Raw genomic sequence first — 27,181 nt, 5'->3', positions numbered from 1 at the left:
CAACGCGCTGGTTGCTATGGAAACGGGGCGGGGGCATGGGAAGGGGCGGGATTTTTACCATCACTGCCGGTGTGTTGGGGAGAAAGGAGCGGGAGAGGCACCGGCTGGAGGCAGCGCATGTAGAGCGGGTAAGTGAGGGGCTTTAGGTGGGTGAGAGGCGGCTTGGCAGGCACGTGGCTGCTGTGGGGCCATTGAGGAACTTCGTGAGATTGTGAGTCCGTCCGGCTGGGGGTTCTGTCACGCTGGGCGCGCGGTCTGGCTCTCAATTCCGGGGTGTAAGTTCCGCGCAGCGACCGAATGGGGTTGGTGGATGACATGGGGTGCCCGTCCTGCAGTCCGCCGGCTACTCACTCACAACTTCCGGTACCCCCAGCAGCTGCCTCATGGAACTGGAACTGAGCGCAACCGGAAGACCGCACGGTCCCGGCGTTTCTTTTGTTCTGGTTCTCGATTCAGCCGGCCTGATACTGACCCCATGTGTCCCACTGAGTACGGCCTGATTCCCTCCACTACTGACCTTTGTGTGAATCCCTTCATTACCGGCCTGATACTGACCCATATGGACCCCTCCCCCAGTACCGGCCTGATACTCCCCCATGTGTCCCACTCAGTCCGGCCTCATTCCCTCCATTATAACTGCTCCACTACTGACCTTTGTGTAAATCCTCCATTTATCCCCCCCCACCCTCAGTGCCACCCTATCACTAGCCCATGTGTCATCTCCCCTCCCCCAGCAGTACCGGCCTGATACTGGCCCATATATCCCCTTCTCTCAGTACTGCCCTTATATTTACTCCTGCCCCCTTCCCCAACAAAAACCAGTCTAATAATGGCTCATGGGTTCCCCAACTTCAGTTCCAGCCCGATACAGACTCTCAGTACCGATCTGATAATATCCTGTATTGGCACCCCCTCCCCCAATGCCTAATACTGAACCATAATCTCTCGCCCTTCATTACTGGCCTAATGCTGTTTAATGTGTAGACACCCAAGAAACCTGAGAATATTTCAGAGTGGAGTGTAACCTCAGTGGTACAGGTTCTATAGACTCTTGTGCTGGGCCAGGACACTTACCTGTGCCACACTCCATTCTGTCTGTATCTATATTGTCACTGGACTGCACTGCTGGGCCATATCTACTCACAGGCAGCCTCTTGTCTCTGCACCATGTGTTCTGACTACAGAGGCCCCTGTACAATATAAATGCACTACAGGTACTTGTTCTAGACTGACGCTTGCCGAGCTAGATCTATATTGTGTGTCCTGTGTACCGGCAGTTCTATTGTGGCTCTACAGATACCCTTTGTCAGGTGCTATTGAGCACAGTGGTGTACATTCTCATAACCCACTCATACCTTGGCAACTGAGGAGTGTTGTAGTTCAACTACAATTGAGCTTGTGCTGGTTTATTGTGGCACGTTGCCCTTTCCCATTCTTGTGCTACTCTATTATGTGAGCCCTTTGCTTATTTTCTTTGCCAGCATGGCTTCTGTGCATTAGGATGGGCCCAGTACCTGCTGCAAAGTCAGGCCCCAGGCTTATGTGGGGTTATCATGGCCTATGGGTTTCATGTATTAAATGAGCTTGTACTCACATATTTGTCTTTTCTTGCAGCACCCTGTCCTGTGCCAAACAGTGAGCCCCCCACATCAAACGTCGCCTGCTTTTCTTTGCTACTTCTTCTCTCCACCTGGTGCCATTTTGCTCCTTCCTGGGCATGGCCTCCGGCCTGGGACCTTCTTCGCCTGGAAGCGATGGTGAAATTGAAGTGATGCTCAACAGCAGCATCCATCAAGGTAAAAGGACTGGAATCCTGTGTATATTGTGCCTGATAAAATAAAAGTTGTCAGTGTTTATAGTGATTTCCTGTATCAATTTGTGTATAGTGTTTGGTGCTGCCTCTTATGTTGTCATGTGACTCTGGGCTTAGTGCTGAATTTACCTGCGTAGTGTAAATAACAATGTCATCTTTGGGACTGGTCTTAAAGGGGTGGTTCACTTTTCACTTAATTTTTAGCAACTTTTCAATTTGTCTTCATTATTTATTCTTTATACTTTTTGCATTATATGTCCTTCTGACTCTTTCCAGCTTTCAAATGGGGGTCACTGACCCCATCTGAAAAGCAAATGCTCTGTAAGGCTGCAAATGTATTGTTTTTGCAACTTTTTATTACTCTTCTATTCAGGCCTCTCCTGTTCATATTCCAGTCTCTTATTCAAATTAATGCATGGTTGCTAGGGGAATTTGGACCGTAGCAACCAGATTGCTGAACCCACAAACTGGAGAGCTGCTGAATAAAAAGCTCAAAAAACACAAATAATAAAAAATGAAAACCAGTTGCAAATTGCCTCAGAATATAACTCTCTGCATCAGACTAAAACTTAATTTAAAGGTGAACAACCCATTTAAAGACACTGTGCTCAGGTCTTGTGGGTATAAGGAACCCCTTTGTCCTATGCTCTGTGGCCTTTATGATACACACAGCTGATTGGCTGTCAGTCATTTTTATTTATGGCTAAATACTGTGTAGTGTGCTTTTTGTAAAGATGTATTTAGGCGGGTGAGGGATCAGCCTGGGCATTGTTTTGCTTTGGGGTGTGGACATTGTACTGGCTCTCTGGGTTCCAGTATGACGCAATTTTATATACGTTTGGGTGTCACAAAGGGAGGAACGTATTGGGCTAGTCTGTTAAAATGATTTTTTGAGCCTAAGCTGAGATCTTACACTCCTGGCCCTTTAAGGCCTGGCTTTGTGCATATAGCTCTGTGTAGCCTCTTGTTCAGGGGGGAGGGGGGCTTTTATTCATTAAGGGGGGGCTTTACAGAGAATTAAATTGCTTTGAAAGTGCTGGTTATGGTTTGGACCTTCTATATTCATGCAAATGAATCCCTTTTCAGTGAGTAAAAATGTTTAATATATCCGAGTCTGGAAGAATAATATATCACATAGGGCTATAACAACTGCAGACTCTATACATACAATGTGCCCATGAATTGTGTGTTGGAGGGGGGGGGATGCTGCTGGCATATCTGAATATCATGTCCGTCATAGCTCCCCCTCCCCCACTTATGATTTATGCTGGCAGTCCTTTATATGTAAAGGGCCTACATTCAGCACACGCTATGTATAACATGGTAGCCCTGTTACTGGCTGCACTGAAGCACACACAGCAGGTCAAAGGCCCCTGGTGATCACTATTGTACGAGGGATCCAGCCAGTGTTGTGGCTCTTAGTTGCATGGGGTTATCCATTATTAATATTCATGTTTCTGTGTCTTTAATTGGGGACCACCTTGTGCTTTGTAACTAGGGTTGCCACCTGGCCGGTATTTTAATGGCCTGGCCGGTAAAAATGATGGCTGATCCCAATGTTATTAATTGGGGGGAAAAAATATAAATATATAGGAAGGTCGGTATTTTTTTTTCCTGGAAAAGGTGGCAACTCTATTTGTAACACTGCTGGTCACTGGTATATTCTGTCTGTCTCTGTCTTGTATGTATGTAGGTTTGTCGGTATGTATGTATGTTTGAAGGTCTGTCGGTATGTATGTCTGTATTTAGGTCTGTTGTTCTGTATGTATGTATGTATGTATGTAGGTTTGTCGGTATGTAGGTTTGTCGTTATGTATGTATGTATGTATGTATGTATGTAGGTTTGTCGGTATGTATGTATGTATGTATGTAGGTTTGTCGGTATGTATGTAGGTTTGTCGGTATGTATGTATGTATGTATGTAGGTTTGTCGGTATGTATGTATGTTTGAAGGTCTGTCGGTATGTATGTCTGTATTTAGGTCTGTTGTTCTGTATGTATGTATGTATGTATGTAGGTTTGTCGGTATGTAGGTTTGTCGTTATGTATGTATGTATGTATGTATGTATGTATGTATGTAGGTTTGTCGGTATGTATGTATGTATGTATGTAGGTTTGTCGGTATGTATGTAGGTTTGTCGGTATGTATGTATGTATGTATGTAGGTTTGTCGGTATGTATGTATGTTTGAAGGTCTGTCGGTATGTATGTCTGTATTTAGGTCTGTTGTTCTGTATGTATGTATGTATGTATGTAGGTTTGTCGGTATGTAGGTTTGTCGTTATGTATGTATGTATGTATGTATGTATGTAGGTTTGTCGGTATGTATGTATGTATGTATGTAGGTTTGTCGGTATGTATGTAGGTTTGTCGGTATGTATGTATGTATGTATGTAGGTTTGTATGTATGTATGTATGTATGTAGGTTTGTATGTAGGTATGTATGTAGGTTTGTATGTATGTATGTAGGTTTGTCGGTATGTATGTATGTAGGTTTGTCGGTATGTATGTATGTATGTATGTATGTAGGTTTGTCGGTTTGTCGTTATGTATGTATGTATGTATGTATGTAGGTTTGTCGTTATGTATGTATGTAGGTTTGTCGGTATGTATGTATGTATGTAGGTTTGTCGTTATGTATGTATGTATGTAGGTTTGTCGTTATGTATGTATGTATGTAGGTTTGTCGTTATGTATGTATGTAGGTTTGTCGGTATGTATGTATGTATGTATGTAGGTTTGTCGTTATGTATGTATGTATGTAGGTTTGTCGGTATGTATGTATGTATGTAGGTAGGTTTGTCGTCATGTATGTAGGTAGGTTTGTCGTCATGTATGTAGGTAGGTTTGTCGTCATGTATGTAGGTAGGTTTGTCGTCATGTATGTAGGTAGGTTTGTCGTCATGTATGTAGGTAGTTGTGTATATACAGATGTAGGAATGTTGTATATTTATTGGATGTGGGGTGAGTTGGAAATGCTGGATTGCGGCTTGTAGAAAGCATGTGAAATGTAAACAGTGGCCCCAGAAGCAAAGTGGCTTGCGTGTAAGCGGTGTAGTTGCCGGCACGCGTGCTGAAAGGGAGGCTACTTCCTGCAGTAGTCATGATGCACAGTGCTGGGGGCACGGCCATCTTATCACAGTGGAAAAGTAAAGCGGCCATTAACTGTCCTGTCCTAAAGAAACAAAAGCTGCCCCCACACACACACCTCCCTTCTCTGAGCCTGCGTGTGCATAGTGGGAGGTTATGGGGGTTGTCTTTGTCACATCTAGTGCAGCCCCACCCCTTTACCTTGCTGCTGGTTTCTTTTGCATTGTGGGCGGGACTGTGTGTGACAACCCCTCCCTTTCTCTGCCTGGGCAATGAAGAGCCGGTTATGGCCCGCCCCACCCCCCTCTTTCTCCTGCACTCGGATCAGTTTCTGTCTGGAAATCTGCTTTGTAGGCCCCGGCGCTTCTCTGCCTAAATCTGTAGTGACTGATTATATACTGAACTCGCCTCCTTTGTGTCACTCTCCCCTGAGCTGCTTCTCCTCTTCATTTCTCCCCTCCCCCTCCATGTGGCCTGTCCCTTCCCAGGCTTTTGTTGTAATTGCAGGAACTCGGCCCAGCACAGGCCTAAAGGCAAGGGAATATTGCCGTCACCATAGTGTGTGGATTTTAACATTGGGACCAACCATCATTTTTACCGGCCAGGCTGGTAAAATACCAGCCAGGTGTCAACCCTATTCAATAGGGTACATATTGGGGAAACTGAACCCCGTGATTGTTACAAATCTATAAAAAATCTGGAGCGCGTGTAGCTCCTTATGAAATACAACAATTCCCAGCCCTAAATATTAATAGTATACCCCAAAATACAGTAACCCTTGAAGGGCATAGACGAAAATATTCCAAACAGCTTTCCTGTATACATGTATTACACATTTTTAAAGGGGTTGTTCACCTATGATGTAGTAAGTGACATTCTGAGACAATTTTGTAATTGGATTTCAGGTTTATTATTGTTTTTGTTTGTTTTTTATTCATCAGCCCTCCAGTTTGTAATCTCGGCAGTCTGGCTGCTAGGTCCAAATTGGTCCAAAGAGAGTGGAATATGAATAGGAGAGGGACTGAATAGATGAGTAATAAAAAGTAGCGATGACAATATATGTGTAGCCTTACAGAGCATTTGTTTTTTTAGAAGGGTCCGTGACCCCCCATTTGAAAGCTGGAAAGAGTCAAACTATAAAAGTTAAATAATGAAGACCAATTGAAAAGTTGCTTAGAATTAGCCATTCTATAACATGCTAGAAGTTAAGTTAAAGGTGAACCACTCCTTTAATGCATTTATAAATGAATTAGCCACTGGAAGCTGTGTCCGTCTGTCTATATTCTCTACCCCACTGACTCCAGAAGGATTGTAGCAGAAGCTGAACGAGAACTCTCTTCACCTGCATTGTTTATACATGAAATAATATACGGGGGCCACAAACACAATGTTTACAGCTGTGACAATTGGACACTTGTTTATTTTCTCCACCTCACAGAAGAGTCTTGTCAAAATGCTCAGTCTTATTAGACATTATAATATAATAATAATAATAATATAGACCATATTGGACATTAGGTCAGGCTCCCCACTAAAGTCATACCAAGGTGACAAGACATAATTATCAGCCTGCTGCAGTTCTAAAATAGCTAGGAAAGCAAATTACCTTTACTGACCTTCACGTGCAAATCAGAACACCCTGGTGCAGGTGCTGAATTGGCGTTATCTGGTTTGCTGTCTCTGTGCCATAAAATAACACCAGGGTTTTGGCGTCTCGCTCAGTGAAATAAGCAGTGCTGGCAGTAGAGATATACTGAATCCAGGATTTGGTTCGGGATTCGGTTTGCGATTCTGCCAGGATTCCATTTGGGGTTCGGCCTGGATTCCCGTTTGGGGTTCGGCCTGGATTCCCGTTTGGGGTTCGGCCTGGATTCCCGTTTGGGGTTCGGCCTGGATTCCCGTTTGGGGTTCGGCCTGGATTCCCGTTTGGGGTTCGGCCTGGATTCCCGTTTGGGGTTCGGCCTGGATTCCCGTTTGGGGTTCGGCCTGGATTCCCGTTTGGGGTCCGGCCTGGATTCCCGTTTGGGGTTCTGCCTGGATTCCCGTTTGGGTGGCAAATTCCAAATCCTAATTTGCATATATAAATTAGGGGCAGGAGGGAAATCACGTAACTTTTTGTGTCAAAATAAGGAAGTAAAAAAAAAACATTTTTTTTTTTTTACGATTTCTTTTCCCGATATGCAAATTAGGGTTTGGGTTCGGTATTCGGCCGAATCTTTCATGACGGATTCAGGGATTCGGCCGAATCCCACAAAGTGGGTTTGGTGCATTCCTAGTTGGCAGAACACTGGTTAAGCGTAATGTTTATGATCTGGCAGAGAGCAGAGTGGTAGCTTCCATACTGTAAGCAAATAATTAATATTTGTATTAAAACAACAGGACCTTAATACATAGGAACAAATGGAAGAGCTTACAGAGAAATTTGTATTAAAACAGGACCATACTACGTAGGAACAAAGGGAAGTGCTACACGTAACTAGTATGTCACCTATCTGGGCACTGTACTTTAGACCTGTTCATGGACAGGTGCTTCAGTTAGAAATGTAAGTGCGATAGGTAGGATGAAAAGAGTTTGTCAGTATGTGCCAGTTACAGGCATTGTCCTTGCCTCATCCAGCAAACCCATAGTCACTTTGCCCAGTCATTTTAATCTATTCGGGGCCCAAAAATATTTAATGACCTGGCAAAAATGACCATGAGTTTGCTGGACGAGGAAAGGTAGTAAAATAAACACATACCAGATGTTTCAGAGCCAGGAGGAAAGTTCTAGCTACAAAGTCCTAGCACCATTTATGTCTGGATCCTGCCATTGTATTCTTGTTACCTGAAAAGTCTCCCTCTCTCTCGCATAGTTTGTTAAAGGGGTTGTTCACCTTCAAACCACTAGTTGTTTTTAGATTAGAAAGTAACTGGAAAAAGTTATTTCTGGTGATGTATGTGTCGCTGTTTTTCTAATATTGAAGTGTAGAGTGTCATTTTTTCACCTTCTAAAGCAGCTCTGCGAGGGGGTCACCGACCCTGTTAACTGTTCTAAATTGATACATTTAAGGTGGCCATAGACGTAGAGATCCACTCGTTTGGTGATGCCCACATTGAAGTGGGCTATTTCGGGCTGGTCGGATCGTAACTGGTCCGCATAGATGCGGCTGCGATCCGACGGAATTTTTTTACCTGCCGGATCGAGATCGATCAGTGTTGGATGGCCCCACATGGGTCAATAAGCTGCAGACTCGGTCTGTCTGCAGCTTTTATCAGCCTGTGTATGCGAGCCTTTAGTTGATACATTTCTTATCTTTGTCCCAGCAGAATCTCTGGGTTTCATTCTGTTAGAATTGATACAATAGTTGCTAATACTCCAGAGATGCTGCTGAGAAATGGATCAACTCAATGTTGTAAAATTGTAACAGTCTAGAGTCTGAGTCTAACAGCTCAGTAATTCAGGTGCAAACACCAGAGACACCAACATTCAACTTAAGGGGAAGGCCACACGAGGAGATTCAGGGAGATTTTGTCGCCTGGCTACTAATCGCCTCGTCTTTTGAGCAACTATCTCCCTGAACTGCCTCAGCGTTTTTCCCCATAGGCTACAATGAAAAGTTGCCTGCGTTAATGCACACACGGCGATGCGTTTTAAATAGTTGCCTGAAATTACCTCACTGAGGCAACTTTGGGCAACTATTGAAAACGCATCGCCGTGTGTTCATTAACGCAGGCAACTTTTCATTGTAGCCTATGGGGAAAAACGCTGAGGCAGTTCAGGGAGATAGTTGCTCAAAAGACGAGGCGATTAGTAGCCAGGCGACAAAATCTCCCTGAATCTCCTCGTGTGTCCTTACCCTTAAACTTAGATTTAATACAAAAACCTATAAAAAATGTTATTGAAAAATGTCTTTATTCTGAACCCAATTGAACTGAAACAAATTCCTTTATGGGTCAATACTCGACTTGGTTGTAAAACACGATATCTTACAAAACAATCAAGAGTGTAGTTAATCCACCAATCTGTACCGCTATCTCAGATTTATTTAATTTTTTTTATACCCCGTGCTGGTCAGTAGTTACAGATAATGGATTAGTGAGCCCAAAACTACTGTCACTTGCTCTGCTGCTAATACTACATTTTTTTATATATAAAGATGACGACCTTAATGAAGACCTTTCTGAGGTGGAGACTCCCAAGATAAAGAAGAAAAAGAAACCCAAAAAAGCAAAAGAATCTAAATCCACCAAAGTCAAAAGACAGAAAAAAGAAGTGAGTAGCACGTCGGGATTGTTTAACTTGAGCGGCGATGGTGCTGGGTCAGAAATATTCGTTGCATTGTACTCATGTTCTCTCTCTCCTTGCACCCATTTTTTAGGATGTGGATGATAGCTCAGGGGAAGGTAATGATTACGGAGATAATGATGGGGGACCTATTCGCTCTGATAGTGAAGGCAGTGATTACACCCCTGGCAAGAAGAAGAAAAAGAAGATGACTCCAAAGAGGGAGAAAAAGTCAAAGGTCAAACGGGACGAAGATGATGATGATGACGACGACGATGATGATTCCAAGGTTTGTTCACAACAAGCATCCAATGTGCATAACCTGTTGTAGTGATGGGCGAATCTGACCGTTTAGCTTTGCGGAAAATTCTCCAAATGCAGTGAAGTCAATGGGCGACTTTCATTTGGAGTTTTTTTTTTTTTTTTTTTCGCAGTGACACCTGGCGAAATATTTTCGCTCATCACTAAGTTAATGGAGTTTGTAGCTAATTCAGGCTACATGTTGCAAAGGTGGATAAATGGAGAAAAAGGAAATCCCATTTTTAGAAAATTGTTGTTATTTGATTGAAATGGAGTCTATGGGAGATGGACTTGCTTAATTCAGAGCTTTCTGGATAACAGATATCCCACCAAAATACAGAGTGGAGTCGCAGAACCAGGAATGACTGGGAGACTAGTGCTGCTGCCTGCTTAATAATTCCTCTTTGTATTTTTCAGGAGCCAAAGTCTTCTGGACAGCTTCTAGATGACTGGGGCATGGAGGATATTGATCATGTGTTCACTGAAGATGATTACCGTACTCTTACCAACTACAAAGCCTTTAGTCAGTTTGTTAGGTTTGTCCCGCCTTTCTACTGTTTCCTCTATTTTTGCCCAACCCATCTCCATTTTTTTCTCTGACTTACACGCTCTTCCTCCTTTTCAGGCCACTCATTGCAGCCAAGAACCCAAAGATTGCGGTCTCCAAGATGATGATGGTGCTAGGAGCTAAGTGGAGAGAGTTTAGCACCAACAATCCTTTAAAGGGCAGCTCCGGGGCATCTGTTGCAGCTGCTGCAGCGGCGGCAGTTGCAGTGGTGGAGAGTATGGTTGCCAGCACAGAGGTCATTGTACCTCCTCCTCCACCACCTCCTCCTCCAGTGGTTGAAGTTCCACTGCGCAAAGCCAAGACCAAGGAAGGAAAAGGTTAGTGGCAAAATAGGATAATTGCCCCTTCTCCTGTGGGTCTTGAAAAGAATATTGTTCGCATGTATACCATTATTTGTAAAGCAGTGTTCCCATTCTACTCATGGGGCATGTAGTTAGAGGGATACTGTCATGAGAAATTTTTTTCAGAATGCTGCACTAAAATCAGTTTCTCAAAAGAGCAAATAGATTTTTTTTTTTTATATATATATTTAATTTTAATTCTGACATAAGGCTAGACAAATTGTCAGTTTCTCAGCTGCCCCCAATCATGTGACTCTTTACTGCTGTACTGTAAGTTGGAGTGATATCACCTCTTCCTTTCCCCCCCCCCCCCAGGTAACCAGATAGCAGCTCCCTAACACAAGAAAACGGCTGCCTGGTAGATCTAAGAACAGCACTCAATAGTAAAATCCAGGTCCCACTGAGACACATTCAGGTCCCACTGAGACACATTCAGGTCCCACTGAGACACATTCAGGTCCCACTGAGACACATTCAGGTCCCACTGAGACACATTCAGGTCCCACTGAGACACATTCAGGTCCCACTGAGACACATTCAGGTCCCACTGAGACACATTCAGGTCCCACTGAGACACATTCAGGTCCCACTGAGACACATTCAGGTCCCACTGAGACACATTCAGTAAAATTGAGTAGGAAAAACAGCCTGCCAGAAAGCAGTTCCATCCTAAAGTGCTGGCTCTTTCTGAAAGCACATGACCAGGCAAAATGACTTGAGATGCACCTACACACCAATATTACAAATAACAAAAAATACACTTGCTGGTTCAGTATTGAAATTTTTATGTTGTAGAGTGAATTATTTGCAGTGTAAACGGTGTCATTTAGAAATAAAAACTACACCATAAAAATCATGACAATCTCTTTAATGATACAAAATTCTTGTTTTGTGGTGGCACTTTAGTTTATTATGTTTTATGACTTGTTTTAACTGTTTTGTAGCAGTTCCTGAAGTCTATTGTTAACGTCTCTCCCTTAGGGCCCAACGCCAGGAAGAAACCAAAGGTTGTCCGTCCTCCTGAGACCAAGAAAACTCCTAAGGCCAAAAAAGTGGCACCTCTTAAAATCAAGCTGGGAGGCTTTGGTTCAAAGCGCAAACGTTCCTCCGTGAGTACCTCCAAAATGGTTATGGGTTTATGTGGTAGGCGCATGTATTAGAAAGAAGCTGGGTTTATATTTCGTTTTTTGTTCATGAGGGGCCATAGCATGGTCCATCCTGCAATGAGAGGGAGGCAATCGGTAATTCACCACTCCATCTGAAACCTAGAGGCACATTTATCAAGGGTCTCTAAAATTCGAAATTCTGCTTGGGAAGATTTATTAATAAAATCACATTTTTAAAACTTGTTCAAATGTTACCGATCCTAAAACTTCATCAGGTTTTAGGTGGCGAATAGTCAAATTTGAGTTCTTAAAGGGCCAGAGCGTGATAAATGTCTGAATTTGAATCTCGAATCAAGTTTGGATAATTCACAATTCGAGAGTTTTGACCCAAAAATTAAATATGAATTTTCAAATCGACAAATATTAAATCTGCCCCCTAATGTCTTGTCCTCAGAGTGAAGAAGAGGATATAGATGCAGATTCAGACTATGATGAGGGCAGCATGAATAGCCTTTCCGTATCTGATGGCTCCACCAGTAAAAGCAGTCGCAGCCGGAAGAAGCTTAAGGCCACCAAGAAGAAGAAGAAAGGTGACCATTAGGAATGGATGTTCAGCAGTTGAGCTTTAGCTTCTCTTGCTGGAAAGATTGAGTTTTAACACTGTTTTCCCTTAGAAGAAGAGGGTGCTGCAGCAGGAGCCGATGGCTATGAGACCGATCACCAGGACTATTGTGAAGTTTGCCAACAAGGTGGAGAGATTATTTTATGCGACACCTGCCCCCGCGCTTATCACATGGTTTGCCTTGACCCTGACATGGACAAAGCCCCAGAGGGCAAGTGGAGCTGCCCACATTGTGTGAGTGCCATATTCTATATTAAATAATTGAGCTATTGAAAATAGAAAACTTGTGAGGCTGGAAAGATTAACTTTCTGTTGCATGGCACCCAGTTGCCCACCTTATTATCCTTTTTGTTTCCATGTTGCCCTTTCTGCTGTCCTTGTCGCTTGGATGTTTCATACTTTTCTCAAGCTGTATTGCTGTCCCTCCATTGATTCATAGTATGGCAGGGATATCTAAAATCATTTGTGGGAATGGCAAAGCAGCAGTCGGGTTGTTTGTGTATAATTACATAGTTAATTTGGGTTGAAGAGACAAAATTTAATCAAGTTCTCACCCCAGTGCAAATATTTACACATACCCATACAGACCTGTCTATTTCATTGGGGAACGCTGTAGATATGGATGTGTGCTTAAAACTCAATCTGGCTCTTCGTCATAGGAAAAGGAGGGTGTTCAGTGGGAAGCAAAGGAGGATAACTCTGAATTAGATGATGATCTGGATGACGCTGTGGGCGACCCAGAAGAAGAAGACCATCACATGGAGTTCTGTCGTGTATGCAAGGATGGAGGGGAACTACTCTGCTGTGATGTCTGTCCTTCCTCTTATCACATCCATTGTCTCAATCCTCCTTTACCAGAAATACCCAATGGAGAGTGGCTGTGCCCTCGATGCACTGTAAGTATCTTTTTTTGTTTTTCCTAGTTTATGCAATCTTTAATTTAGAAATAAAGACTATCTCATAAAAATCATGACAGAATCCCTTTACACTGGTAACACTGCAAATAATTCACTCTACAATATAAAATTTCATTCCTGAACCAGTGTGTGTTTTTGTTTTTTAGTTGTTTATATTGGTGTTTTGGCGCCATCTCAGGTCATTTTGCCTGGTCATGTGCTTTCAGAAAGAGCCAGCACTTTAGGATGGAACTGCTTTCTGGCAGGCTGTTGCTTCTCCTACTCAATGTAACTGTGTCTCAGTGTGACCTGGATTTTACTATTGAGTGCTGTTCTTAGATCTACCAGGCAGCTGTTATCTTGTGTTAGGGAGCTGTTATCTGGTTATCTTCCCATTGTTCTGTTGTTAGGCTGCTGGGGAGGAAATGGAGGGGTTGATATCACTCCAACTTGCAGTAAAGAGTGACTGCAGTTTATCAGAGCACAAGTCACATGACTGGGGGCAGCTGGGAAACTGACTATGTCTAGCCCAATGTCTGATTTCAAAATTAAATTTAAAAAAATCTGTTTGCTATTTTGAGAAACAGATTTCTGTGCAAAAGTCTGCTGGGGCAGCACTATTAACTGGTGCATTTTGTAAAAAAATATCTCTCTAGACCGGCTTTTCCTGCAGCCGCTATGGGATAAGTATCCACTTCCCAAGACAGTATCCCTTTATTCAATACAACAGTGTTTCTAAAACTTTGTTTTTGTTTTGCAGTGTCCTCCGCTAAAGGGTAAAATACAGAAGATCTTGACCTGGAAATGGGGACAGCCTCCTCCACCGACTCCTGTATCTCGTCCTGCTGATTCCGATCCTGATGCAGCACCCCTCAAACCGCTGGAAGGCCGTCCAGAAAGGGAATTCTTTGTGAAGTGGCATGCAATGTCTTACCTGCATTGTTCTTGGGTGACTGAACTACAGGTAAGGACCAATGCCTATCTCACGATCACAGGGCTTGCCATGCTGCTATGACATGGGGCATTTTATCTTGAAAAGGGAAGGGCAGTCCTACCAATGACTTCTCAATGCCTATGAATAGGGCTGCACTGTGTGACTATTTAAAACAGGCACTGATAATGTCTTAATTTTTAAGCCTTTAACTGTGAAATATTCTGTCTACAGCTGGAGCTGCATTGTCAAGTTATGTTCCGTAACTATCAAAGGAAAAATGACATGGATGAGCCTCCTGCAGGAGACTATGGGGTAGACGAAGAAGAGAAGAGCCGCAAGAGGAAAAACAAAGATCCTAAATATCTTGAAATGGAAGAGAAATTCTACCGGTATGGAATTAAGCCAGAGTGGATGATGATTCACCGCGTCTTGAACCACAGGTAATTTAAATGAAAAAAGTTTCTTTATGAATGACAACCTGCCTGGTATTTGCCGAAAATTCATGAACCGTTTCTTCCTCAGTGTTGACAAGAAGGGTTATGTGCATTACCTAATCAAATGGAGGGATCTGGCATATGATCAGGCATCATGGGAAGCTGAAGAATCCGATATTCAGGACTATGACATCTACAAGCAGGGCTACTGGAACCACAGGTTAGTGATATAAATGTCCCATGACCAGTAGCAAGGCAAATATCCGGTGTCCATTTTTGTTTATAGTTTTTTTCTTTGTGTTTACCGTATCTGCAGAGAACTGATGTGTGGAGATGAGGGACGACCTGGAAAGAAAGTGAAGAAAGTTAAGCTTCGAAAGCTAGATCGCCCTCCTGACACACCTGCTGTTGATGTAAGTAACGTTCCGGCTGATCATAAAGTGCTTCCTCCAACAATGTTTGCTTTTACTTTTATAAGCTAAAGGTCAATTTAGTAGATCAAAATTCGGTTCTGTCTTGAATTGAATGAACATATTCACTCTTCTTCTCTTCAGCCTACAGTTAAGTATGACCGTCAGCCTGACTATCTAGATGCTACTGGTGGAACTCTTCACCCATACCAGCTGGAGGGTTTGAACTGGCTGCGCTTTTCATGGGCTCAAGGCACTGACACCATTTTGGCAGATGAAATGGGTTTGGGCAAAACCGTTCAGACTGCTGTCTTTCTGTACTCCTTGTATAAAGAGGTAATCCTAAAATCCCAACCTCGTTTTTTTTTTTTTTTTCCCACCTACCTGCTGGTCGTTTTTGCCTCATTCTTAATATTTTGGATTTGCTGTTATCTCTAGGGTCACTCTAAAGGGCCTTTCCTGGTAAGCGCTCCACTTTCCACCATTATTAACTGGGAGCGAGAGTTCGAAATGTGGGCACCCGATATGTACGTGGTTACATACGTGGGTGACAAAGATAGCCGTGCAGTCATCAGAGAAAACGAATTCTCCTTTGAAGGCAATGCCATTCGTGGGGGTAAAAAGGCATCCCGCATGAAGGTGAGTCTGCAATTAAAGAACAAACTTATCTGATAAGTATGTGAAAAACATTTCTTTATACTTTTATTTTGTTTCCACAGAAAGAGGCATCTGTGAAGTTTCATGTTTTGCTTACATCCTATGAGCTGATCACTATTGATACGGCTGTGCTGGGTTCAATTGACTGGGCTTGTCTGGTGGTGGATGAAGCTCATCGACTGAAGAACAATCAGTCCAAGGTATGAAGTGAGCGACAACTGGTCGCTCATCATGTCATGTAATATAGCTTTCTCATAGATTGGTTTGTGCTTGCTTGCACCTCTCTTTAATCACAACCCCCACACACAGTTTTTCAGGGTGCTAAATGGATATCCTCTCCAACATAAACTTCTCCTTACTGGAACACCTCTGCAGAACAACCTTGAGGAGCTCTTCCATCTTCTCAACTTCCTCACTCCAGAGCGTTTCAAGTATGTAACTTCACAATTTGCATTTCCAATCTGATTGTTTCAGCATTTAATCATAGATATTTATCAATACTAACCAGATACTAATTATACCTGTAGATTCCAGTGACTGTAAAGGCTTCTGCATCACTCTACCTACAATACGCCTTTTTATGTATGACTTGTTAGTTGTGCTCTCTGTGCATCTCAGGTCATTGTACCTGATCTTGGTTTCAGAAAGAGCCATCAATTCATGATGAAACTGCTTTCAGATAAGCTTTTGTATCTCCTTCTTAACGTGACTGAAGGAGTCGGTGGGACATGGATTTTTACTATTGAGTGCTGTTCTTATATCTACCGGGAGCTGTTATCTGGTTACCTTCCCATTGTTTTGCTGATGGGCTGCTGGGAGGTGCAGAGTGAGGGGTGATATATCTCTCCAATGTGCAGTAAAGAGTGACTGAAGTTTATTAGAGTACAAGTCACATGACTGGGGGCACCTAAGAAACTGACAGTATGTCTAGCCCCGTGTAGGATTTCAAAATTACAAAATCTGTTTGCTCTTTTGAAAAAAAATAAAAAAGCCACTTTCTAGCGTGTAATATACCACTGTCCTAATTGTTCTATAAAATGCTATTGCTTTTTTTTGTAGTAACTTGGAGGGTTTCCTTGAGGAGTTTGCTGACATTGCAAAGGAAGATCAGATCAAGAAACTGCATGACATGTTGGGTCCTCACATGTTGCGCAGATTGAAAGCCGACGTGTTCAAGAATATGCCATCGAAGACTGAGTTAATTGTCCGTGTTGAGCTCAGCCCTATGCAGAAGTAAGTTCAAAGTTCCCCACTGCTGCTGGATAACTGGGTGGATGTTACCCTTTAAAATGCTCCCTGGTACTATTACCCTGTGTACTCCAGTAATGTAGGATTCCCCCATACTCATTTCCTTTTCCTCCTCAGGAAATATTACAAGTTTATCCTCACAAGAAACTTTGAGGCGCTAAATACACGAGGAGGTGGCAATCAGGTGTCATTGCTGAATGTTGTGATGGATCTTAAGAAATGCTGCAACCATCCATACCTCTTCCCCGTGGCTGCCATGGTAAAGATATTTGACTGGAAAGACGTTCTTAATATTTGTGCTAATACAGTGCAATGCACATGTGCAGGTGGCAGATCAGCAGAAATCTGTACATACAAAGAACCTTCTTTTCTTATTATTTAAGGGATTCTGTCATGCTTTTTATGGTGTCGTTTTTATTTCTAAATCACACTGTTTACACTGCAAATATTCACTCTACAATATAAAATTTCATTCCTGAATCACCAAGTGTATATTTTTAGTTGTAATATTGGTGTGTAGGTGCATCTCAGGTCATTTTTGCCTGGTCATGTGCTTTCAGAAAGAGCCAGCACTTTAGGATGGAACTGCTTTCTGGCAGGCTGTTGTTTCTCCTACTCAATGTAACTGAATGTGTCTCGTGGGACCTGGATTTTACTATTGAGTGCTGTTCTTAGATCTACCAGGCAGCTGTTATCGTGTGTTAGGGAGCTGCTATCTGGTTACCTTCCCATTGTTCTGTTGTTAGGCTGCTGGGGCGGGGGGGGGTGAAATCACCCAGACTTACAGTATAGCAGACTAAGGTTTATTAGAGCACAAGTTACATGACTGGGGGCAACTGGGAAACTGACAATATGTCCAGCCCCATGTCGGATTTCAAAATTTCAATATAAAAAAAAATCTGTTTGCTCTTTTGAGAAACAGATTTCAGTGCAGAACTCTGCTGGAGCAGCACTATTAACCGATACTTTTCGGGAAAAAAAATTCTCATGACCGTATCCCTTTAAGAACAATTCTGTAATCCCTGAGGCCTCTCCTTTCGTTACAATTTTTTTAATGAACTCTTTAATAGCTGGGGGGACTGGATGGAATGTCAACGGAGTTGGGAGCAAGGGATCAGACACCCGCACACCTGGTCATTGATTGTTTCTGATTATAGGAAGCCCCAAAGATGCCAAACGGCATGTATGATGGCAGTGCCCTAATAAAAGGGGCTGGGAAATTGTTTCTGCTGCAAAAGATGCTTCGCAAGTTGAAAGACGATGGACACAGAGTTCTGATCTTCTCACAGGTATGAAGCTGAGCAAACTTTGGGTCTGCAAAAAATGACATGTACTAGTAATGAAGATTACTTGAACCCAGAAATTATGCCAACTTACGGTCTGCCTACAGAAATTAGCCTGGTATGGCATTAGCCTAAGGTCAGTGGCCTGTGGCAGTTATGCATTGGGGGGTAACAAACCTTCCGCCACTTGGCAATCCGACTGCCACATGTACAAGTGATTATTGGCCAACATGCAGTTGCGGCCATATTTTAAAGGGGTTGTTCAGCTTCAAGCAACTAGTTGTTTTCAGAAAGATCACCAGAAATAAAGACTTTTTCCAATGACTTTCTATTTTCTATGCGTGACCATTTAAATTGTAATTTTCACCTTCTGAAGCAGCTTTGGGAGGGGGTCGCTGACCCTGTAAACTGTCCTAAGTTGATAATTTGTTATTGTCCCTGCTGAGCAGAATCCCTGGGTTTCATTACAGGCAGCTGTTAGACTTGATACAATAGTTGCTAATACTGAGAATTGAATAAAATAATTGAACCAACTAATTAAATGAACTAAATGTTGCAAAATTGTAACCGTTTAGTTTGCGCCTGAATTACTGAGCTGCTGGCAAACACCAGAGACACGAACATTCAACTTTAGATTTTGGAAAAAACAGTAAAAAAATAATGGAAAGTAATTGGAAAAAAGTCTTTAATTTCTGGGGAACAATCTGAAGACAACTGAATTGAAAAAAGTGTTTGGATGGTGAAGAACCCTTCAAAAGTGATTGCTGTGGAAGTTAATTGGGGCCCGTTTGGAGTGTTTTTGTCTGTGTCTCCTGAACTGTTAATTGGTGTGAGGGACAATACTGGAAATAGTTCTGTGCCCTATTGCTCTCTTGCCATTCGTGTTTTTCTTTTGATTTGGGGTACACCTATCCCACCTTACTCTGTATTGTGCTTTCATATTGAAAGTCCCTTTCACGCTTTGTCTTTAGATGACCAAAATGTTGGACCTGCTAGAAGACTTCATGGAGCATGAAGGATATAAATATGAGCGAATAGACGGAGGAATCACAGGGAACATGCGTCAGGAAGCAATTGATCGTTTCAATGGTGAGCTCAATGGGGAAAACTTTTTTTTTTTTTTTTTTTTAATGTATCTCTACTTCTATCTCCTCTGCTACACTTTTGGTGATGCTCTTTGTTCAATATGATTAGCCTATATCTCTGCAGTCCATACAGGATTATCCTTTAAATGTATTTTCTTTTCAGCTCCTGGAGCCCAGCAGTTCTGTTTCCTCCTGTCTACTCGTGCTGGAGGTTTAGGAATTAATCTGGCAACTGCAGATACTGTAGTCATATACGACTCCGACTGGAATCCTCACAATGATATTCAGGTAAGAACTGGTTTTGCCCGGCATCGGTTTTCAACTGTATTTTGTGCAGTTGTGATATTTATTTATTTTTGAACAGGCTTTCAGCAGGGCTCATCGTATTGGTCAGAACAGAAAGGTGATGATCTATCGCTTTGTGACCCGTGCATCTGTAGAGGAGAGAATCACTCAGGTTGCGAAAAAGAAGATGATGCTTACTCATCTGGTGGTACGGCCTGGCCTTGGATCAAAAACTGGCTCCATGTCCAAACAGGAGCTTGATGATATCCTCAAGTTTGGAACAGAGGAGCTTTTTAAAGACGAAGCTACAGAAGGTGGTGAGTTAACTGCAATGGGTTCACTGGATGTTAGGAGTTGTACTGCTGGGACCCTTTAAACTCGCCAGTCCATGCCAAATAATTTTCACAGTTACTGGTTCTGATCAATGATATTCTTTCATAGGTGAAAACAAAGAAGGAGAGGATATCAGTGTCATCCATTACGATGACAAGGCCATTGCTCGTCTATTAGACCGGAACCAGGATGAGACTGAAGAACCAGAATTGCAATTGGGAATGAATGAATATCTTAGCTCCTTCAAGGTGGCACAGTATGTGGTCCGTGAAGAGGAGATGGGGGTGAGTTTGGGAGTGGTCATTTGGAGAGATCAGTGGAGAGCTTTTGTGCATAATAACGAAATGTTGTTGTCTGATAAGAACTAGCACAGTAGCACTGACAATGTTTTATACTTAGCCCACCAGAATGGTTGCTGGTAAAGTTATAATGGTAACCTAACAATACCCTTAAAAGATTCACACTATTACTTTGACAGAATGCCAAGCATTGAAGGGTTGGTATTAATTTGGTTTCGTTACAGGATGAAGAGGAAGTGGTCCGTGAGATTATTAAACAAGAAGAAAGTGTAGATCCTGATTACTGGGAGAAACTTCTCAGGCATCACTATGAGCAGCAGCAGGAAGACCTGGCCCGAAATCTAGGCAAAGGAAAGCGAATACGCAAGCAAGTTAACTACAATGATGGCAGCCAAGAGGACAGAGGTTAGAGATTTTTTTTTTTTTAAGTTAAGGTATAGTACAAGGTTCACTATTTGAGCCAAGGCAAAGCTAGAACAGGAAATAATTGCCTGAAATCTATTTAGGGTAAGATTTGTGGTGTGCCAAGAGTCTTTCCAGTCTTTCCATCATTCATACTAGTCCCCAAAGTAACCACTCTCTCCCTTGAAGGGCTAACCTCACTGTTTGGGAATCACTGGGTTAGAGTAACTGCTTTTATCCATGCCATTCACTGTGTCTTTATGTATTTGCAATTTCATCAATATTTGCTTCTTAACCCAGATTGGCAAGATGATCAGTCTGATAATCAGTCGGATTACTCTGTGGCTTCTGAAGAAGGAGATGAAGATTTTGATGAGAGATCAGAAGGTAAGGCCTTTTGGCAAACGTATGCCTTGTTTTAATCTGGTTCTGTATTTTTTTTTTTTGTCCCCCTCCAACCCATTTTTTTTATTTTTTTTAACATCTTTTAATCTCAACGCCTTTGGGCATGTGTCCTTCTTTAACAGCTGCTCGTCGGCCAAACAGGAAAGGTTTGCGGAATGACAAAGACAAGCCACTTCCTCCTCTACTGGCTCGTGTTGGTGGCAATATAGAGGTATACACTGCACACTAAATGGTATAAGATCTACGGATTGTATGGTCATGGGCAAAAAACATTAAGGGCAAAGGTATTTTATGGACCAAAATGAAACCGGACCCTCCTTGCTTATAACAAGTTAACCAATATATAAAAAAACATTGTGTGGAACTGTTTAGTCATATTTCCAAGAATATGTATGTATCGTTTTTACCCTAAATCTTGATCAATATGGGCTTTAAGCTGGGCCCTCTTTACTTTAAGCTCCCTTCAGGCTGGGCCTACTCACTGCTTTAGCCCATGGCCAAGGGCAGCCAGGCCACAGTTTGAGAACCACTTACTGTATCTATGGGTGTCATATAAAATGCCCTAATGTCTTCTTTTTTTAGGTGCTTGGATTCAATGCCCGGCAAAGAAAGGCTTTCCTGAATGCCATCATGCGCTATGGGATGCCCCCTCAAGATGCCTTTACCACTCAGTGGCTTGTCAGAGATCTGCGTGGAAAATCTGAGAAGGAATTCAAGTAAGGGGACGATTTGCATATTCTTACTTGCCCTTTAGGCACACTTCCCCAGTGCCCTAGTCCATACTAATCTTCTCCATTTTGTTTAGGGCTTATGTATCCCTCTTCATGCGGCACCTCTGTGAACCTGGGGCAGATGGAGCGGAGACTTTTGCTGATGGAGTCCCGAGAGAAGGTCTTTCTCGGCAGCATGTGCTAACAAGAATTGGCGTCATGTCTCTGATTCGCAAAAAGGTAACGTTTTGCATTTTTAATATTCAAAAAAAAATATTTCTATATATTTCGGAAAATCTAGCTTATCGAGGCGGTGGTCTGAGACTGACCTTGTTGTTTTTCTTAACTCCAGATCTTAGCTGGTACATTTGACTTCAAAATATTCTAAAGCACTGCTGGGTTTTTTTTCAGTGCTGACATGATTTGTCTCCCACAGGTACAGGAATTTGAGCATGTGAATGGGCGCTGGAGCATGCCAGAGCTTGCAGAAGCAGAGGAAAACAAGATGGCTTCTAAGATTGACTCTCCCTCTCCCAAAACACCCACTTCATCAACTCCAGGAGACACGCAACCCAACACCCCAGCTCCACCAGCTAGCAATGGTAATTAGCAATGTCTTCTTGAACCAACTACTCCATGTTCAGTACTCCGATAGACTAATTTCCATTTTAGCATAGCCCTTATGTTGAAATATCTTTATTGTCCATGCCGCTTGGCTCTGCCTACCCTCTGTGCAGAATTACTGGGGGTCTGCGGCTGGACGCACATTGACTCTGTCTGTTTAGGAGGGCCGCACACAGTTAAAGTGCACTCCCTTAAAGGCTTGACAGGACATTACAAAAGGCGAGTTCCAATAAGGCTGCCATACTTTTCTCATCATGAGTGCCTGTTTGGCTAATGTATATCCTTTTTGTTTTGCAGAGGACAGTACAAAAAGTGAGGAGGTCCCTGTAAAAGAGGAAACTACAGACAATGAAGTGAAGCCAACTGAGGAGAATAATGAGGTGAGATTGCCAGTGTTCCTTGCAGAACCCCTCTGTCTGGTTTCACCTGGGTATTACCTCAAGTCTTCTGGGATCTGCACTTTTATGTACCACCTCCCGATTCCCTCTTTCTTGCCTAATAAATTCCAAACTTATATTCTTTTTTTCCAGACAACGCAACCTACTCCAGACACTCAGTCTCCAGCAGCTCAGACGGAAGAGAAAAAAGAAGAACCAGTACAACAAGAGAGAACCTCGCCCCCGCCACCCCCTCCACCCCCGCCACCAGCTCCTGAGCCCATGGAAACTGACCAGAAACCAGAGCCTGAGAAAGTAGATGAGGTGATTACTTTGGATGACAAGAAAGGTGAGTAAAAAAGTCTTGGTAGCCCTGTATAACCTGCAAGTAATTCTACAGTCTGTGTGTAACCTATGTTTACATGTATGGCCTTTATTTTTCAACAGATGACGTTCAGGAAGTTACTCTCCAGAATGGTGAGACCCCTAAAGAGACAGCGGAGGAGAAAACAAAGAAAGCATCTGCTGCTGCTGCAAAACAGAGGTTCATGTTCAACATTGCAGATGGTGGCTTTACAGGTAATGTGTGGAAGGCACCGGAGCTCATATTTCAGTATGTTATCGAAATATAGACAATTGGGAAGGATCGGATTGACATATTGTATTCAGATTACAAGGGACAAAATATTGTATTGCAGGGGCAAAGCTATATATTTTGCACTGTATGCAGGAGAAATCCTATTGCCAATAATATGGATCTAAAGTCTAATTAGTGTTCTCCCCCTATTTTCCCCCAGAACTGCACTCCTTGTGGCAGAATGAAGAGAGAGCAGCCACAGTAACAAAGAAGACGTACGAGATCTGGCACCGAAGACATGACTATTGGCTATTATCTGGAATCATAACGTATCCTTTTGATTTGATAAAGTTATGCACACAATTTGTATTTGTGCCCATTGATTGGTTGAGCTTGAGTGTCTGTTTAGATTAGGTTTGAGCATTTGAATGTTTAGCCAGGCTGTTTGCACGTACTTTTCCTGAGCTTTGAGACAGTCACGGCTATGCCCGCTGGCAGGACATCCAGAATGACGTGCGCTATGCTATCCTCAACGAACCCTTCAAGGGAGAGGTGAACAGGGGCAACTTCTTGGAGATCAAGAACAAATTTCTGGCTCGTAGATTCAAGGTTTGTGAAAATTGTGACTGTTTATGCTTCATAACCTCTGCTGGGGTATTTCCTCTCTTGTGCCCTTCTGTGGATCTAATATTCCCACCCTTCCTCATCCACAGCTCTTGGAACAGGCTCTTGTTATAGAGGAGCAGCTTCGGCGAGCAGCTTACTTGAATATGTCTGAGGACCCCTCCCATCCATCTATGGCTCTAAACACACGATTTGCTGAAGTTGAGTGTTTGGCAGAGAGTCACCAGCACCTCTCTAAGGAGTCGATGGCAGGAAACAAACCAGCAAATGCAGTGCTACACAAAGGTACATAGTCTAAAACCGATCTTCTAAATCTATCATCCCTTGTTTACCCTTCTCTCTTTTTATTGGCTTTGTATAGCCCTTGGTTGAATCACTATCGGCTGACACTACCAGCCAGCAATTAAAGGAACAGTTCAGTGTAAAAATCTGAGTAAGTCCGTGAATTAAAGGGGGGCCACATGGGACATAACTGTTCAGTGAGTTTGCAATTGATCCTCAGCATTAAGCTCAGATTCAAAAGCAACAGTTATGACACATGTGCCCCCCCCCTCAATTCACTGATTGGTTACTGCCTGGTAACCAATCAGTGGAAACCAAGAGAGCTGCAAGCAGGAAGTAATGTGCTGGCTATTATGTTAGACATTCAGTCACTCCAGCCTTTATACATTACATTTTTGACTATATTAGAAACATTTTTTATTTTGCACAGTCTGTTTACCCAGTTTTTATTTTTACACTGAACAATTCCTTTAAACAAGTCTAAGGAGGCTTCTTGCTATTAATCATATGCTCAGAATTGGCCCAAGAGGGTAGAGGGAATACTGCAGACGTGGTTCCAACATATTTGTTTCATTCTTTTCTCTCCAGTCCTGAAGCAGTTGGAGGAACTTCTAAGTGACATGAAGGCAGATGTCACCCGTCTCCCTGCCACCATTGCGCGAATCCCTCCTGTGGCTGTGCGATTGCAGATGTCTGAGAGGAACATCTTGAGCCGGCTGGCAAGCAGAGGAGGCGAGCCCCAACCCCAGCAGGTAAAGACTCCATATTGCATTGTTGTTCTTATATATGCACTGCTTCAAGGAGAACTAAAGCTTGACTAAAGAAGTGGCTAGAAATGTTGTACATGGTGTTTTGGGTTTCTGTACCAGCCCAAGGCAACCACAGCCCTTTAGCAGTAAAGCTGGCCATAGATGCAAAGATACAATCGATCGAATCCTTGAACAATCTGACTTCCCTATCTCCCGACCTGCCACTAACCTTCAGTTTAAAGTAGTAAAAGAACAGATCAGCCGATGTTCTGCCCCTGACCGCAATCGTATAAAAGTTTATGTCCAACAAATCTGGTGACAGTCTCCCACTGAAATTCGTCCAATTGCCGATAACAAAGATGTTATCGGCAGCCAAGAAATCTTTTAATCTGCCCGATCGACCGATCTCTGTGGGACGAAAAATGTAGGAACTCTCCACACACAATCCGAAAATTGTACGAATCGAGGATTCTTTGCGTCTATGGCCAGCTTAAAGATCTGTGTCTCCAAAGATGCCCCAGTAGCTCCCCATCATCTTTTCTGCTGATTCACTGCACATGCTCTGTGCTGCTGTCACTTACTGAGCTTAGGGACCCACTCACAATATACAGTACACATAGAATAGAAATGTCACAATATAAGGCCGATTAGTAATTAATACACATAATTACCACATGGCAGCACAGAAACCAGTGCAATTAGCATCAGAATTTAATAATCAGCAAACCTGTAGCATCAGCTTATATTACAGCCAGGGAAGCTCATTTTCTGCTGGATAATTAGTGACGAGCCCTAAGCTTAGCTTCTCAACAGCCAATCAGAGCCCACTGAGCATGTGAGTGTCACAGACACTTTCCAAGATGGTGACCCCCTGTGACAAGTTTGAAGTCCTGGATCATTGCTGCTATTGACAAGCTGAAACTTTAGCCTCGTGCAATAAGTTCACTATATAAAATATTATTGATGTTCATTTTAGGGTTTAGTTCTCTTTTAACTGTTCTATACTTAGGCTTTTACATATGGCTTTCTGTCCAGCAGATAACTCAGCAATAACAAAACCCCTCCTCTGGTCAGGAGGTTGGAGCATCTACCCCACCTCAAACATTCCCAACTAGAAGCAGAGACCTGGGTGTAGGCACTGGACATGACAAATGATATCCTGGGAAAGACTCAGCAGAGCTGAAACCAAGCCCAGGACGATAAGCAAAGGATACATGTCACAGGAGAATCCTGGAACTGCAAAGTGTCACTGACTGCACAGGCCTAAAGACAGATAAATATGGTGCTGCTGCTTCGCAATGGGGTACACCCCTCCCTTGGGGGGGCGGGTTCAGGGTCCCATCAAACACCCCAAAGGCCAGAAACTCTCCCTGTGCGTAGGAGCAAGTTGCTTCCTGAATTCAGAAGGAAATAACTTTGTTTTTGTTTTTTTGTCTTTAATTTTATTTGCTCCAGTCCCTCCCCCGCACTGCCTGGGGGGCCAAAGGGGTGTCACCCAAAAGGATAGACACCCTACCTCCATTCTTTTTAATACAGAACGCTTTGTCGTATAATAAAACATAAAAATACTATTCTGAAAGAGACTTGTGCTGTGCTCTCTGATGATGGGGTGACAGCCGTTTGGGCAGCACTTACTGTATGTTGTACCACTTTAATTGGCTACAGGGTGGTTTAAACACACAGAGTAATTATTCTGGAGGGTTGTTATGGGTTACCTCTGGCATTGTTACCTTTTCCAGAGACACTAGCTTATTAAAGGTAAGTTCTCAGTTTTAGAGCGGTTTCTTTAATTTCCTATAACTCCAATATTCTTGTTCTTTTTATTTCCAAGCAACAGTTTGTTGCAGTGTTTTTGGGATAACCAGTTTGTATGCGTAAATAAATGGTGGATTTACCATGGCCCTTTCACAGCCTTTCTATTTAGTACCGAGCAATATAAATGTGCAAGGTCTGTCTGGGGGAAAATTGGAATTTAAAGGGGAAACTGGCACACACGGGGAAAAAGTGAATAAATTTGCAGTTCATTTATATTCAGTAACTTTAAATGGAATATATAAAGGTGTAGTGTATGTGACCAGAATTGCTTGTTTATGGGAAAGGGTTGTTTTTTTTTTTTTTGTATAAACGATGGTGCAGTAAGTAATGTCTGTGGCAAGCCGCGTGGAAGTCCCCGCTCTTTGGTTTCAAGGGGGCAATGAATAAGACTTGGGCTACATGCTTTTTTGCCTTCAAGAAAACTTTTTTTTTTTTTTTCTTACATATGTCCTGTTTATTCTGAGGCAATCCGATTAAACCCCTACATAATGGACTGCTTCTCTGTAAGCCGAAACAGACACAACAAAGGACTAGAGTGAGAGGCCTGTTTGTATCATGCTGCATTTAATATCTCTATTAAAACTGACTCTGCTGATTATAGGGAGGTATTAAGGCCCATAGGCCAGTACTCTGCCGTTTACTTATAAC

At 42.7% G+C, this 27,181-nt stretch overlaps 1 protein-coding gene and 1 non-coding gene across 5 annotated transcripts; both read left to right on the top strand.

Moving 5' to 3' along the window:
• chd4.L (chromodomain helicase DNA binding protein 4 L homeolog) lies at positions 1–26,617 on the top strand. Of its 4 annotated transcripts, none has more exons than XM_018224308.2 (39): positions 1–128; positions 1,615–1,796; positions 9,040–9,155; positions 9,262–9,456; positions 9,885–10,003; positions 10,093–10,352; positions 11,358–11,485; positions 11,937–12,072; positions 12,160–12,338; positions 12,764–13,000; positions 13,761–13,964; positions 14,166–14,374; positions 14,457–14,588; positions 14,685–14,781; positions 14,923–15,114; positions 15,217–15,417; positions 15,498–15,635; positions 15,745–15,866; positions 16,495–16,668; positions 16,801–16,942; positions 17,841–17,972; positions 18,938–19,055; positions 19,215–19,339; positions 19,416–19,653; positions 19,778–19,953; positions 20,193–20,373; positions 20,671–20,757; positions 20,898–20,986; positions 21,358–21,491; positions 21,581–21,725; positions 21,922–22,087; positions 22,407–22,489; positions 22,640–22,835; positions 22,934–23,065; positions 23,284–23,392; positions 23,540–23,672; positions 23,777–23,972; positions 24,558–24,721; positions 25,754–26,617. In XM_018224308.2, exons 2-39 carry the CDS (start codon positions 1,718–1,720, stop codon positions 25,769–25,771), a joined length of 5,682 nt encoding a protein of 1,893 aa, XP_018079797.1. In that variant the 5' UTR covers positions 1–128; positions 1,615–1,717; the 3' UTR covers positions 25,772–26,617.
• LOC121395872 lies at positions 22,185–22,321 on the top strand. The gene has a single exon (XR_005962750.1).
• Positions 26,618–27,181: the final 564 nt, after the last annotated feature.

The sequence above is a fragment of the Xenopus laevis genome, chromosome 7L (genome assembly GCF_017654675.1).
Source record: "Xenopus laevis strain J_2021 chromosome 7L, Xenopus_laevis_v10.1, whole genome shotgun sequence".
NCBI classification, from domain to species: Eukaryota; Metazoa; Chordata; class Amphibia; order Anura; family Pipidae; genus Xenopus; species Xenopus laevis.
Note: the sequence above shows the minus strand (reverse complement) of the source record. Positions and strands in the feature narration are given on the sequence as shown.

Coding starts and splice junctions, on each gene's coding strand:
- chd4.L (XM_018224306.2), top strand. CDS start 1,718: ATGGCCTCCGGCCTGGGACCTTCTTCGCCTGGAAGCGATGGTGAAATT. Junction 14,375..14,456: donor CACCGCGTCTTGAACCACAG/GTAATTTAAATG, acceptor TTTCTTCCTCAG/TGTTGACAAGAAGGGTTATG. Junction 23,066..23,283: donor TGCAGATGGTGGCTTTACAG/GTAATGTGTGGA, acceptor ATTTTCCCCCAG/AACTGCACTCCTTGTGGCAG.